This window comes from Anabrus simplex, chromosome 13, assembly GCF_040414725.1.
Source record: "Anabrus simplex isolate iqAnaSimp1 chromosome 13, ASM4041472v1, whole genome shotgun sequence".
Lineage (NCBI taxonomy): Eukaryota > Metazoa > Arthropoda > Insecta > Orthoptera > Tettigoniidae > Anabrus > Anabrus simplex.
The window spans coordinates 95,482,980-95,499,946 of NC_090277.1; the positions used below are offsets into that span (position 1 = coordinate 95,482,980).

The following is a 16,967-nucleotide window of genomic DNA, read 5'->3' on the forward strand; positions in this document are numbered from 1 at the left end:
GTTCTCTCGTGTTTCTCACACCTTTTAATACTTTCCTCTCGTCTTTAGAAATGGTAGATTTTTCACTGTACCCGCGGATGCACGTCATAAAACGCCCTCATGTCGGGAAAATCGTATCTAGTATTTCCACGTCCCTCCTGGATAGTTTTTATTTGTATATTCATTAGTACTTTTTCTCGCTTAACACATTCTTTTTCCTTGTCCCCTGTACAAACGTCTTAATGAGGTTTCAGTGTAGTATTCTTATTTAACCACTTCAATGCCACGCACCAATTGGATTGGCATTCGCTCCTCGCACGAAAAGTGCCAGAGCCAACTGAATCGGCATGATGGTGATTTCCTAGTGTTTAATGGCTTCTGCTAACAGATGTCTCCGTGTGTTTCGTTCCATTATAAAGCTGAGGTTTTAAACTTTTCCGGGGGTGGAATAGTTATGGTCTTGGGAGATCTTTGACACGAATGGAGGAAGTTAATGATCTGTGATGTTGACAAGCTCCGAGTTGTTCTCAACATGGTGAGCTGTGGCAGAGAGTTTTTTGTTGCCGGCGTGGATGACGATAAGCTAATAGCCTATTTCGAGGAAAATGATACATTAGTGAATGAATAGAATCGGAAAGTGATTGTGATGTGATACAGGAACACCACCATTATCACCAGTACCGAAGAGGAAGTGCTATTCTGGCCCCAGTACATGGGTGTTCAGGTTACTACTCAATTGCAGTCTTTGAAACTGACTAAAAATTCACTGCCAGTTCTGAGTGATTCAGAAAGTAACAGTAATGATGATGGAGCTATGGAATATGTGAGTGATAGTGACAATATTCATGATGGCAATGTGAATGCTAATGTTGATTTCCAATAAATTTTTCCAAACCAGTCCAATAGGCCTACCACTCTCGTCATTTACATGGAACTCGCTGAGCCTAAACATGTGTCACCATGTAATGCCCCTCTATTTTCAGTTTTCTTCACTGCTTCATTGCTAAATTTGATGACAAATGAAACAAATAAGTGTACCCAACAATTCATGTCAACATATGCCTTTTCAAATCAGTCAAGGGCTAAAGTTTGGTGGGCTACTTCTGTATTGGAAAAGAAAGCATTTCTGATTGTAATTTTAACATGGGGTTTATCAGAAAGCCTTCCATATTTTCGTATTGGTCCGTAACTGATCATCTTGCTACATCCTGGTTTGGGGAAAATGTTTTCACAAAACAGATTTCAATTGATACTACGATTTTTTCACTTGACAGACAATAGTAAACATTCTGGTCCTGGTAGGCCTACTGAAAATTATGATCTGTGTGCTAGGTTTGATGCCCTATTGCAGCATGCTAACAGGTTATTTCGACATCACTACTCGCCTCATAAACAGTTGTCCACTGATGAAAGCTTTTTTTTTTACAAGTTGCTTTACATCGCACCGACACATAGCAACCATGGGACAGGAAAGGGGTAGGCATGGGAAGGAAGCGGCTGTGGCCTTAATTAAGGTACAACTCCAGCATTTGCCTGGTGTGAAAATGGGAAACCACGGAAACCCATCTTCAGGGCTGCCAACAGTGGGGTTCGAACCTACTATCTCCCGGATGCAAGCTCTCAGCCGTGCGCCCCTAACCGCACGACCAACTTGCCTGGTAAAACAATTTAATACACAATCCTTTTGTATTACATATTAGTGAAAACTGTAACAATGAACATATTTCAACAATATAATAACAATGATAAAGAAATGCACACAATGTGCATTATTTTTGTTTAGCATAATCACACAATGATATCAATAATATACACCCTTAAATTCCTTTGTATAGTTGATTCTGTTAGCATGCTGCAGTTGGCCCATTCCTGCTGAATGTCATTTGTGCTAACTGGGTTACCTGTTTTCTTTTGATGCCAAACACTGACTTTTCTCTTTGCTTTGTTGTCAAAACCTGAAGAGCTTCCTTCCCTTTGTGTTGCATCCATTCTGTACCCACTGCTTCAGTAATGGACGACTGCAGATTATGTTTGTCAAGACGTTCAAACTTTTTATGAATATCAGTTGGGTGAGATGGTAAAGTAAACTGTTGTATTCCTTGTAATATTGTTTTATATATACTGTACAGTGTATTTGACCTTTATGCACAAATAATTAAAGTGTTTTCATATACCAGATAATATATAACCAATAATTCCTGTGCGAGACAAGATATTTGAGTATGGAGGTGGACAAAATCAAACATCCTAGGAATGTTTAACAATTGTATGTATTGATTATAAATTTCTTCAATTTATTGCAGTGTCCAAAGGTTCCAATCTTCCCGTAATCTCAAGTGTTCAGTCGCTGGCAGGACAGCAGGCAGCACCACCTAACAATGCAGTAACCACCAACAACAGAGCAACAGTTCTTAAGGTAAGTGAGAATCTTCTTGTGTTTGAAGCATATTTTACGTGACTACTCTCCTCTTGTGATATTTTAGAGTCTTCTTCTCATGCTGACCTGTAATTGTGTCCCTTTTCATCTTCCTATCTCTTTCTATACACAATATAATTTGACATTTGTATGTTCTTTTCCATTTTTTGTAAAGAAAATGTGTGACCTACTCAGTGGCAGAGTCTGGATAAAACATGTGGGGGTTTACTGCTATGGAAAATGTGTTAAAATTTATTATTATGTTTATATAGATGTAAAATAGTGGCATTGCTTGATAAGCAACACGATCTTACTTGTTAAGGCAGCTCGAAGAAGTTACTAAAACAATGAGGAATGACAGAGAGAATGTAAGATGCAGTTACTTCAAGCTGATCCACTTTCCTCCAATGTTGAAGACATTGCTTGTGTAGGAATAATAGCTTCAACAACGTCTTAGGTAGACTACTGTGATTTATGTCTTGACATATTTTGCTGTTTTTATAAAACTTTTTTTACTTATTAAAAGTTTGGTTTTTCATGTTTATGGTTCTCAAAAGTTTCATTAATCACATAACTTAGGCTACGTATGCCTATTGATGCTGTACAAATCGTAGTTACCAAAATATTCTGGTTCATTGTGGTTAATTTCATCAGAAGCAGAAAATCGTGAAATTAAAATCCCTTCAAAACCTACCACACACGGCAAATTTTAACCGCTCGCTCTGAGTCAATGCTTTGGTTCATTTCAGGACTGCTCGAAGTAACTCATTTCTATCACCGGTCCAATTGCGAGCTATTCCTGGGCTATGTTTTCCCTTTTCCTCATAGTCCTTTGCCTTGCGCACCCTCCTTACGTCCCACGCCCCGCTCCGCAGTCCTGAAATTGAACCCCTTCCCTGGTTCCAGAGAGCCACAGAGTGTTGAAGTTAAAATTATTGCTACATGAGCGAATATACAGAGCTAATTAAAGGAACATACTCTTGATAAACCATTTTACTAAGACTTATCTATTTCTAGAGGGTTCGCTGAACCACCGAACATATAGAACGCACTGCCTCTGGTCCTGCTTTAAGGTCATTGAAACTTTATATTTGTGTTTACTTAGATATTTTATGTGAACTTAATATTTCTGTTTTTCTCCCGGGATTGAAAGATGATCACTATAATTCCATAGTTCAAGAATCTTGATCTGTAAGTTTTCACTGCTCTTGCCTTTCAGATTCAGTATTAAGGTTGTGTATTATAACATGGGCTGACAAATATGCCCTTATCGTTGAAATACTAATTTTGGACTGCATGTTGCAGGCAAACAACAGCAATGTTAACATCCAGTCTAAAGGAACGCAGGTGGTGTACAAACAACAGTTAATTGTGCAACCTCCTCCAGCGAAGGTGATGAGGAACAAGTCGGTTCTTTGTCGACCGTACACTCACACGAAGGGAGTGTCCTGCAGACCACACCCTTGTGCCAAGGAGACTCAGACCGGTGAGTGTTCAGGAACAGCACCTCAAAATAGGACATTAATTTTCCCCATGCTTCGATTGCAGCACGCACAATGTTCATGGGAAAATTAGCCACAGTTGTCTTCAAGGTTCTTTTCAGGCTGTCAATTTCAAGATGTCATTTCTTGCAGACCCATTTCTAAGAGCACTGTGCACAATTTGTAATCCTAAGGATTGAGTGAGATCTGGACTGCTTGGTGGCCAATCAGCAGCAGTAATGAAGTGGTATCATTTGCTTGCAACTATTCTTGAGTGGTTTTGGCCTGGTTTGATGGAGCAGAGTACTGTTGAAAACTCCAATTCCATGGACCCCATAGACAGAGTTTAATTTAAGGGCTTAACAACAGAAAATTTTGCTGTATTTTGGTATATTTCATTATGAATGAAGCCATTTATTTTCATTGTTAACTTAGACAATACAACTTTAAGCTTTTCAGTCTTTCAAACATGGTCTTTATCTTTTATATGTATGTTGTAAAATGTTATATGAGGGGGTACCCAAAAAAACTGAATTTTTTTTAAAGCTGTATATTTTCAAATTTTTTACGAAACAATCTTATCCTCCTTCAAAATACTCTCCGTTACAACTAATACGTTTGTCCCACCAGTGCTTCCACTGTTCGAAACATTTTTTGTAGTCATCTTTAGAAATGGCTGACAGTTCCTCGTTTTCTTCTTGACCTCTTCAATGTTCAACAAATTAATTTGTTGATTATACTCATCGATACGGCCATGAAGTGGACAGCTTGCAATACTCTTCAATGTCGTCAAATCGGTGTCCTTTAATACCTTTTTTTCATGCTTGGAAATAGGAAACAGTTGCACGGAGCCAAGTCAGGCGAGTAAGATGCATGGCACAGCAGAACCATACCATTTTTAGCCAAAAACTGTCTGACAGAGATGGCTGTGTGTGCAGGTGCATTGTCGTGGTGGAAAAACCAGTCTCCTGTCTGCCACAAATCGGGTCTTTTTTGGCGAACACTGTTGCGCAATCTGCTTAAAACTTCCAAATAAAAGGTTCACTTAAACTTGCCATCATACAAAAACGAAACAAGAACAAAACAGCACTAGCAAAATACAATCACTACACATGAACAGAACAAGCCAGGTCGACAACACAAGCAGCACTGAATTGGCAACGAGTTGCGGTATACACGCCTAGCGGCAGAAATGCGTACTACGGAAGCTTTGCCCACAGCAATGTTATTCCGGTTATTTTTGGGTACCCCTTCATATTCATGTTTAACAGACTGAAAAGCTCTTAAGTTTTATTAAAATACTTCAGCAGATGTTTTGACACCGTTCTCAGAAAAGTGAATGCCTGAACCACCATCGTAAGAAACTCCCCAGCAAACCATCGGTGATGCCAAATTATGAACTCTTCGGAATTTCAGAGCCACCTGGTGAGCTCCAACTCCATCTCAGTTTGTGATGGTTAAATTGCTCTTCAGTTGTGAAAGTTTTCTCGTCGACAAAGAGAATTTTTCTGATGGCCATCTTGTGCTTACCTTTTAAGTAGGACTCTGCATTTGACCAAGTCCTTCTTCTTTAATTGTGGTCTTAGGAAGTTCCCAGTGCTGCAATGAAGAGCTTGCGGATCAAGATCACTTTGCCGCACCCTGCACGTTATTTGCCTCCCTTGGCATTAACTTTGTTTTCTCATACTCTCGGTCTCACTGAAACATCCCAGTAGATGAACATTCTGCCAATTCTGAGGCTGTTAAGAATATCAAAGATGTTAGAAAGCTGTCTCCTACCTTGTGCAGCATTACTACAACAACATAATTTTTATAATTGCCCCATTCCATGAAATTGAGATCCTGGATGCAACGGAATCACTTTGGCGGGTAATCCTTTCACCCGTCAGTTTTGTGTATGACCCACAGCGCAAATATTATGTGAAGGTAATTTTCATAAGAACAGAGAACTACATAGAGAGTTACATAAATTAATAAAAATCCTGTTCCTCCTAATCTGTCCTATGTAAAGAGTTGTGAGTAATCAGTCTGGATAAGGTTCACCATGAAGCACTCGTCCACACGAAGGGCTACACTACATTGAAGGCATTCAAAAGACGATTCTTTAAAAAACCATATGCAGCACAAACTCTGCACCGCCTTGATGGGACAGATTTCATTCGACTTCGAAACATGTTTCGTTGGAGGAGAAGACTGTGACGTCCTCGTTACAATTATTAGGTGACGACGTAAATTCCCTACTCATAGAAATAATCCTGTTTTGCCAATAAATTGTCTTAAGTCAACGAGCATTTCAGTTTCGCTCTAAAATTTGGCACTCTTGTTCACCTTTCCTTTTCCATTTCGGCTGATACTGATCTAACCTAATCTAATGGAACGAAATTAATACATATACATACGTACATTATCATTAAAGACATGCCTTTCAGCGTTCAATCTGCAAGCCTCTGTGAATTTACTAAACGCCGCCACAATCCTCTATTTGCAACTAGTGCTATGGTCTCATTTAGTTCTATACCTTTTATCTTTAAATCGTTGGAAACTGAGTCTATCCATTGTCATCTTGGTCTCCCTCTACTTCTTTTACCCTCCATAACTGAGTCCATAATTCTCCTAGGTAACCTATCCTCCTCCATTCGCCTTACATGACCCCACCACCAAAGCCGGTTTATGAGTACAGCTTCATCCATCGAGTTCCTTCCTAAATTAACCTTTATCTCCTCATTCCTAGTACCCTCCTGTCATTTTTCCCACCTGTTTTTACCAGCAATGATCCTCGCCACTTTCATGTCTGTTACTTCTAACTTATGAATAAGATATCCTGAGTCCACCGAGCTTTCGCTCCCGTAAAGCAAAGTTGGTCTGAAAACAGACCGATGTAAAGTTGGCAGGTATGAAAATCCAACATGGTGCTAGTTAATGTTAAATTGTTTGTTCTCAAAGTCAGTTTGAATTGCTCAACCTGATGAGGCTCTTATTTTCTTGGTAATGCAGAGAACATAGGACTTCACCCTGAATCTTCTAATTTATTTCATTTTCAGGATCCATCGGATGAAGATATTTAGATAGCAAATCATACTGCCTCTCGAACATACAAATTATAAGCTATTTTTCACTGAATGGGATGGGAAGATAAATTGACATTAGTTGGAATGTTATTTAATTATGTAGAGGCTCATAGTCCTAAACAGAATTAACTGGAGGATCGCGGGAAAGAGATTGTTTGCAAAAGAAGTTAGCCTATAGGCCACCAGATGGTGTCGCAAGAGAAATGAATTTGGCAGCTAGTTTGTAACAGTATTTATGGCCGAGCTAGGTGTATTCTTGTTCTGATTTTTAGTTGATTTGTGATCACTACTTGGAAGTGTTTGTATCGGTATGTTGTGACCAGCTGACAAGGATTTTCCTCCTCATTTCAGATGACAACTTAGGAGGAAAGCCAGTATTAATTCCCGTTCCTGTTCCTATCTTCGTTCCGGCCCCCATGCACATGTACAGTACTGCCTTTCCTGTCCCGGTTCCCTTTCCCCTGCCTGTGCCTGTCCCTCTCTTCATTCCAACGACGAGGAACTCAGCCAAGGGAATCATGAAGGAAATTAAGGTGAGCTTCAAATTTTAGATTACTATTACCACGAGTTTAAAAGTGGTTTACTTGACTGCAACTCCAGTTCATATTGTACAACAGTTGTGTCTAATATCTTGCGAACTTTCACTGTTTCTTCAGTAGCTAATTATTTATAGAGATTTTATTAAATTTTGTTTGCATTATGCCATTATCTTGAAGAAACCAGGGGTGCATCAAAATTCACTTACTGTATTTACTCGCGTATTAGACTTTTTTTCAGCCAAAAAAAACAGATGGGGTAGGTCCAGTATGCGATAACCTCACATTTTGTGTGGTGAACACGTGACTTCTAGGCTATAAAGAGCTATAAATTGCATGCGTAAACATTCTACACTATTCTTTAACAAACTTATGAATGTGTTTGATTTATACTTGCTATTTTTGTTGCAAGGCAGTATTTCCAAATAATGTAAAAAAATAATAAATGGTCATTATGACTTTTAGGCCTACATGTAAAGTATAGATAGTCAGTTTTAGTTACTCATATCACATCATTCGTTTCATCTTAATAATTCCTCTGTTAAGGTTGACGTCAGGAAGGGCATTTGGTCATAAAAACTTGCTACGAAGATTCGTCTCACGTCATACTTGACCCTGTAGAGAAAAGGGATAAGGGTATCATATTATGCAAAAAATTTTATTTGCTTTACGTCGCACCGACACAGACAAGTCTTATGGCGACGATGGAAAAGGAAAGGCCTAGGAATGGGAAGGAAGCGGCCGTGGCTTTAATTAAGGTATAGCCCCGGCATTTGCCTGGTGTGAAAATGGGAAACCACAGAAAACCATCTTCAGGGCTGCCGACAGTGGGGCTCGAACCCACTATCTCCCAATTACTGGATACTGGCCTCTCTTAAGCGACTGCAGCTATCGAGCTCGGTTTATGCATTATTGATATGAAAGAACTTCATGGCCAGTCATTTGTCTGTCGCCCCCTGTGGATGGGGGATGCAGATGAAGAATACACCCTCGGTATCCCCTGCCTGTCGTAAGAGGCTACTAAAAGGAATGGCCAAGGGATGATGTTACAACAATGAGACTACTTGTGCTTAGTACCATTACGTGGGGAACACCATGGGGTCAACGTTACTTGTAGTTGGTACCACCCTGTGAGGAACACCCTGGATCTATGTTACCAATGAGTAGTGCCTTTATGTGAGGAACACCACGGTTCTGTGGTTAGTAGGGTCTACGATCGTGTGTATTCCACCGATGCGAAGAGCGGGCATTCGGCTGCACAAACTACTGTACATGTGCCGTAATGCTGTGCTGGAATGTGTCTGTTCCCCTGGGTTCAGAATGGATCTGCGCTACCTATGAGTAGTACCACTGTACGAGAAACACTGTGGGTGTACGTTGCCTGTGATTAGTACCTACCCTATGTGAGAAAAAACATGGGATTGGCTGGCACCCGTGGTAAGTACCATTATGTGACAAATACCATGGGTTTGTATTACCTGTGGGTGTTATCATAATGTGTCATACACCATGGGTCTACATTGCCTATGATAAGTAGCACTATGTGAGCAACACCATGACTATACGTTGCCTGTGATTAGTTCCACTTAGTGAGGGACACCACGGGAATACCAGCGCCCGTGATTAGTCCCACTGTGCGAATTACCATGGGTCTGCGTTGCTTGTGAGTTCTACCCTTATGTGCGAAACACCCTGCGTTTGTGTTACCTGTAAGTGATGACATTGTGTGCGACATACAATAGGTCTACATTTACTGTGATTCTTTACCACCATTAGAGAAACACCATGAGTCTACTTTACCTGTGATTAGTACCACTATAGGAGGAACACCATGGTTCTACCTCCCAGTGATTAGAACCATTATGAGGGGCCGGCAACCTGGATTTTGGACCCCTTTAGATAATAATGCATCATCCCAGTAATTCAGGCTTTGTGATTGGATCTACTGATTGTTTTTATTTCACTATCATTTTTTCTTCATTAATTTTAGATTCTAGTCAGTGGATAAATGTTGAAGTTTTAATTTTCGTTTCATTCACCTCTTACCATTAGGGCCTGATGACCTAGCTGTTAGGCCCCTTTAAATAAGAAACATCATCATTTGTCAGTTGGGCAATAGGCCTACCACATGCTAAACCAGAGTAAACATGATCACTGTTTTCATTTGAATTATCATCTTGTGCCGCCAACGTTCCTGCTACCAGTGTGTCGTCATTCCAAATGACGTCATTTTACACTGCCATCTCATCAGCCATGCACTGCAATTGAGAGCATTTGAGGCCCCGTCTTTTTGAAACTTTTAAAAATAGTTTTGTTCCCGAGAATAGAGTCCAAACAGTGAGAATCTATTCCCAAATTGTTTCTGGAGATGGTTTCTGCTATTCCCAGTTGGTGTATGTGTAGCAGAAGCCACTCCTTCTGAATAAAGCCATGCTGTAGAAAGCATGCCATACCACCAGCTGATAACTAGCATATGTTATGAGTTGTATTTGGGCATGTAATACATAGTGACTGAGAGCATTCTTTAGATAACTGTGGCTGTTGAAAGTCAGACCCTTATTTTTAAGTATATTTCATGTTTGTTCTCTACATTTATCACATCAGTATTTGCCTAAAGAGCTCTAAATGAGATAAGAGAGACCGCATTGTTTAGGTTAGGTTTTCTATCAAGTGCCCGGATAGTGCCAGTAGTTCCATGATGAAAAGAATAAACATAAATAACAGGAAAGTTTGCAGCATTTATGGATATCTACAGATATGGCGGTAATGCCTTTTTTAATTATAATGTTTAATTTCGTTCGTTCATTGTCTCCATTTTTTTAATAACACATAGTATATTCTGTTGGGTGTCTCCAAAAATCGTTAAAATTAAGCAGGGATGTAAAATCGTCATTATTATTTTTTTTATGTTTTGCAAGTAAAACAATCTTTATGATTGGAATGTTTTTATTATATTTTAAACTTACTTCTCTCCAAAAGAAAATACCTGTATTGGTCCGAGTTACGAGATATTGAACGATCACTTTGTTAATGATCTCGTCTGCTATATTAATAGCAACAGCCATGAATATTTCTTAACTGAAGTAAACTCATTTCCTCATACTAACGTGGTGCAACTCTTTTTAGACACGAGCCCAGTGGAGGGGAGTTGCATGTACCAATTTTACCGCATATCAACCTTCCTGCCATTAGTACATCTCTGGCAGTATGGTACCAGGTTTCGAACTCAGACTCCCGAGAAGGTCAGCTAATTGTGCTAACCATTATGCTGGCGGACATTCTTAACTACAAAACACAGACATATAGCATGAGTGATGCGTGCTTGCAATGCGCGGGTCAGAAACTATTCACCTATTTGTGCGACGTCATCAGAGCTGCAGTAAGGCTTGTACCCCCTTTGTAGCGAAACCGTTGTTCTTCTCTGACAAATTAAATTGGGCGTCTTTTATGCAAGATTTCTTCTTTCTTTTTTTCTTTGTCTTGAAAAGCCTGGGCAGTTCTAATACATGAGTAAATACGGTATTTTTTGTTCTGATGCAAATATTACTCATTCATGGCTTCTTAACGATGCCTTACTAGATTTTTGTAATTAATGCAAAATGGAACCAGGTTAGCGTGGTTCAGTGCATATCAAAGGAATGTAATGCCATAACCACATTCATCATTCCCCTTTTATCCAGATATAAGTGGGGCCCTATTTCATAAAAGTTAACAATTTTACAGGTGACAGGAAATTGTCAGACATGTTTACATATTGACAGGATCCTGTTTCATAAAAGCTTACTAGGTTACAAAATTGTCATTACAATTTTGTAGATTTTTATAATAATTTTACAAATGTCTGTCTCATAAAACTTGTGGACTCACGGTTAAAAATCTGACACATTTGTCAATTTGTAGGCTACATGTAGTGAAACGAAAGAGAACATACTTGATTACAACAGTGTAGCTTCAAACTTATGACTTCTAAATGCTGCCATTTTGAAATTCTAACAGCTGTTTAGAGATCTAAGACAGGGCTGGTGTCATGTTAAGTTAACACAAGTATTAACAATTTTTTAGTGTTAACAGTTCTTGATGAGACAGTCATTTTGTTCAATTATGTGTTAAATCTACTTAACAGCAGTGTTAACATTTAACATTCATTGAAGCAACCAGGGCTTGGGTTACTAATAGGCACCCTCTGTTAACATTCTTTACAAACTTGTCCTTAAAATTTCTCCTACAACCAGCTCCACAAACTGAAACACGTTCCCATTTTCTCTTTGCTTGTAAGATGATTATTAGAACATACTGTATTATACCTACTTGTTTACTTATCCTGTAGCGTATCCAAGAGAAGATTCCTACTGATCCGTTTGAGGCAGAGCTCCTAATGATGGCTGAGATGGTGGCAGGGGAGAAGAAGGCTGAGGAATCTGACTCCGAGAGTGATGACGCTGGAAATGATGCTGCTGATGTCAGTGAAGTTCCTGAAGGTGAGTTGAGCAACATGCACTGTACAGGAAACAGGTGGAGGGCACCAACTTCCTGTGTAAGCATGCTTGGATAGATGAATACACAAAAGAAACACATAGGTCCAAATTTTTCTCATCATGGAGGATAGAATAAGAATGGTGCTGGTCATCGTTGACAAGCAGATGCTGTTGCAAGGAAAAGAGAGACAGCGATATAAACGAGACAAGAGAATGGGAAAAAGGGAGCGGTTATGTAATGTTAAGACCAGGTGCTTCTCTATACTGACAGTCAACTCAAGAGCTGAGGAAAATAATCCTTCCGCTGTGAGCACCTTCCCTGTTTCCCCTTCCCGTCTCGGTTCTCCTTTTCTGCCACAACCAGCTTATTATTAACGTCGAGCATCTATCTGGCAAATACTTCATTCTGAAATAGCATAGCATCGAAAGAAATCATTTCTTTTCACATCGTTGTACTTTGATTGCGTACAGTACCTATTTATTCCTTTAATGGTCATGTAAAACCTACAGATTGCCGATGAATACAGAGGCAAGAGAAGCAATGTTTATTTTTATTTCATAATGCAATTTGTGTGAGGCACATGGGGACTTACAACAAAAAGTATGACGACATAAGTATACGATTCCGCTCCCGTGCAACGACTGTCAGTGGCAGTTTCTCACAGTTCAACAAGCTGAAAACCCACCTGTGAGTGGGATTGCAAAATGCAGTGTTCCCAGGAATATTGTATTGTAGCCTCATCAATCGGAAGGTAAAAACGAACTCGTGATCCCCTCATGACATTTCTGCAGGTAGAGGACAGGTATGAATATAAAGTAAAGTACAAATTATTTATTATTATTATTATTATTATTATTATTATTATTATTATTATTATTATTATTATTATTATTATTATTTCGAGTACGCTAAGGATGCTATACCCATACCGTGTAAGGCCCTTCCTGCTTTACGTACGGCTAGTGCATAGTTCGAACTGAGCTGACACATAGGCCTAATGACGAATAGCCAAACGAAAAACGTTTTCTGCCACATAAATCTGGCATGCAGCTTAGTTGAGTTACGTTTTGTTTCACTTTCCTTATCGCCTTGATTCCTTTTTTCCATAATTCAGACATTTTCTTAAAGCTAAATTTTCTGTGACTTTAGGGAGACGTGTCGTCAGAAACACTCATAATATATATAAACAACCATAGGACAGCATATACGAAATAGTACTACAAGAAAACAAAAATTCCGCACGAACCGTATAAACACTCTGCGTAGAAACGCCGGTCAGCTGCATGGTTTTTTTCACCACTTCTTCAATAGTCCACAGCGGATTCTCATCTCATAGCCCTTTCAGACCTGAAAGAAAACTGGCGGTGTGAATTTTTGTTTGTACGTCAAAAACTGACTAAAATGCTCTTAAATACATATATTTTTAGTTTATTCAACAAAATAAAAATTAACATCTGAGAAAAAGCACCCGCACAATTGTGCGTGTCAGGACATAATTCACTACTTACAAAAAAGAAAAATTACCTCAATGCATGTGAATATACATACAGTGGAACCTCGATTCTCTGTTTTTGGGGGGACCGTGGGGAAAATACGTTCCATGCGGGAATGAATGAAACAACAATTTTGCTAAACATTACAAAAATGAAATATGTGTACTTATAATCTTACAAACGCCCCTAAAACAAACCAGACTACAGCCCCAATGGGCCTTCCGCCTACCAAGATCCGCCCTCAGTCCGAAGGCCTGCAGATTACGAGGTGATGCATGGTCAGTGTGACGAATCCTCTCGGCCGTTATTCCTGGCTCTCTAGACCGGGGTTGCCATCTTACCATTAAATAGCTCCTCAATTAAAGGTACTCGTAGAATTAGTGAACCTGGAACCAGCCCTCATATCCAGGTAAAAATGCCTGGCCTGGTCGGTAATCGAACCCGGGCCCTCCGGGTGAGAGGCAGGCAAGATAGACCGCGGGGCTGGCTTCAAACATTAATTACCGGTTGCAACTTAAAAATCTCGAAACTTTACATTCAGTTTTTCCTGGGAAACTTTGTCAGTTTCCTCTGAAAACTTCGTCAAATTCCTTTGAAAACTTCTTTCAGTTCAGCAACTTTGATCAGCCAAACTCTTCTAAAAATCTAATACCCGTAACACCAGGCCAAACAACAATTGACCATGAGTAGTTATTACTTCTCTAATCTAATAAAGCACATTAGGTACAAAAGCGTCCGACAGGATGGCAAAATCCTTTCTTTTTAATCTTCCATTGTAAATTGGTCACTGGTATACTGTTCCTAGTCAGTTTATGGAAATCTTGTACCTACCGCGTAAATTAGGCCTACATCGACTTTTAAAGGTTATGTTGAACTCGAGAATATGGTTTCGGATGTAAGTATCAATCCTCAAGTTCGCGAGGGCATTATATTCAATTCTACCTGTCACTAATTACAATCAAATTGGAAAGAGAAAAAATATCATTAACACTTCCAAAATTTTGATTATTCGCGACCTTGAGCTCAGCTGGATAGTGCGCTCGCTGTAATAAGTCGGTACGAGTGCAAAATGATACAAAGTTTTTAAATGTAACGTGCGCCGGTTTTTATAACATTTTAACACTAAAACGTGAAATTCCCAGTCTTAAACTAGGACGAAAACAGTAATAGGCAGTCCCAAAACCTCCCATGGCTTTATGTATGTTAGGTGCAACATCTGTTCTGGTCTTGATAACATAATCGTACGGTATACGATAATACTAAAATGCTACATTTGTGTTACCATACTGAAGAAGGAGCAGTTTCGATTCCGGACTGAAAGCCCAGTGACTATACAGTGCCCTGAGGGAAATGCCGAAAACCTGTTCGGCGATACACTCGAAAAAAGTAAAAAATAAAATAAACACCTAACCCCGGACATAATGTAGACATTTTTCAAGTACGAATATTTGACGAAACTCGTCCCGTCTTCAAATAGAGCTGCCGAAATGCGCTCTATCTCCTTCCAGTTGTTGTGGACACTCTCTGCTTTATGATTTTCGAGGATTATCTAAACAATACCACCCGAATGCGATGCTAAGATGATCCCTTATGCAAGTTCACCGCCGATCGCTTTTCCAGTACAGTACTTCCTCAAATTACCGCAATGACGGGACGTCAATATCAAGATCCGTAAGTATGCCGTAGCTGTCCTTTCGTAAGATAGTTTCATGAAAAACGTGTGATCGAGGATTTAGCGTTGATGGGACTGAAATTTCTGGACGGTGGATCCGGGAAGTAGTTTCTTCGAGGAACGGATAATGCAGGATTTTTACAACGTGATTTAATTCGAATGCTCGCCGGACCCTGTAATTTGAACTGATAATAAGGGAAAACGTAGTTTCCGGGAACGTATAATCTATGTTCTACTGTATATACATGATCAAATGTTCTGTTTTACAGTGGGGAATAATTTAAAACAATTAAATCATCGTTCAAACACAAGTAAATATTACATTTTGTACACTGAGGACGAGTTATGCTTTTACTGCCCTTTTGGCGGCAGCACCTTGTCGTCGGACCTGAAACAAAACAGGAGGTGTGAATTTTCGTTTGTACGTCAAAAACTTACTAAAATCCCCTCAAATACACATTTTTACAGTTTATTTTACAAAATGAGAACTTGCAACTAAAAAACAGAACCCACACAATTTGTGCGTGTCAGGACTTCATTCACTATTTACAAAAAATAAAAAATTCAACTCGGTACATGTGAATATACAATGTACATGATCAAATGTTATATTTTACTGTGTGGAACAATTTTAAACAATTAAAATCTTTTACATCACATTTCTCACGTAGAGTATGAGTTCTGCTTTCACAGTCCTTTTAGTGGCAGCACCCAGCACTCCTGCATGCATTGCCCAAAGGGAAACCTAGCCCGCACAATTGTGCGCATCAATATTCAAAACCTCATGGTATTGCGTATAATGTTGTAAGTTCTCAATTTACATTTGCTAAACAGTTTACACACTTCATCGATTATAGTCTGATATTCACTAGATTAATATGAATGAAATAAATACTTACTTTAGGCATTACTTCTTCCCGCCATCTTGCCGATGAACTATATTTTTAAACTCTTCTTCCTGTCCCCTGGTGGTCAAGCGCTAAATAAAAACAACTGAAGTACATGTTACGTATCGTGCAAAAAACACGGCAGTCCGGTCTAGCGCCACGAAAACGTCAAATAAGCTCAGACATAAATAAAATACGAACCCGCACAATTGTGCATACACATTCTGAAAGGGATAGGCTACTGTAAACATTCAGAACATTTTGTTCAGACTTCCTACTTAATTTCCTCCCACTTTTGTTAGCTTTGAACTTTTTCACTAATGACTCAAGCGTCACAGCATTACCCACATGATGCTCACAGCTGGCAGCCATTATGAATACTGAGCATGCTATTGTAGCCAGTGTTGCCAACAGTTTTCTTGGATGCATCTTCAACGTCATAAAAATCATGCGAACTGAATAGCAATGGAATGAACTCAAACAAAGTTTAGTAAACACACATTGCAATATATCAGGCTCATATTAAATAATTATATATTTTGCTACAAATACCACCTACAACAAAAACTATTCACAGCCATCTGCGTTTGAAAGATAAGAGTTGGTAACAAACCCAAATAACATACAATTTGTGAAATGTTTTCCATATTTTTACAGCTCATACATTTTTAATTGATCAAGTTAGTTCACCGGGAGGGAAGCTCGTGACTTGAGAAACAAGCACAAACAAGCGCAAACCTAGGAACTATTTGCTGCTGTGGAAGTCTCTTCGTTGACCAGAAGTCTGGCTAACATCAAAGGGACTGCTTAGGTCTTGAGTTGACTCTCAGTATAGGCTCTGAGCACCAGTTGATTCCAGACTTCTGAATCTCTCAGGGAAAAATGGGGGTAAATGTTTAACCCGTCAATTTCCAAATTTAAGTTAAAAAGAAGGCAACGTGTGATTTTTAAAACGCTTA

General features: G+C 39.3%; 1 protein-coding gene across 1 annotated transcript in view; it reads left to right on the forward strand.

The window, feature by feature from the left end:
* woc (without children) overlaps positions 1–16,967 on the forward strand; it is a 176,648-nt gene that overhangs the window by 73,632 nt on the left and 86,049 nt on the right. Inside the window, exons 10-13 of the mRNA XM_067157257.2 lie at positions 2,283–2,395; positions 3,701–3,881; positions 7,296–7,477; positions 11,808–11,958. Coding sequence (XP_067013358.2) covers positions 2,283–2,395; positions 3,701–3,881; positions 7,296–7,477; positions 11,808–11,958 — 627 coding nt within the window. The remainder of the gene's footprint in view (positions 1–2,282; positions 2,396–3,700; positions 3,882–7,295; positions 7,478–11,807; positions 11,959–16,967) is intronic.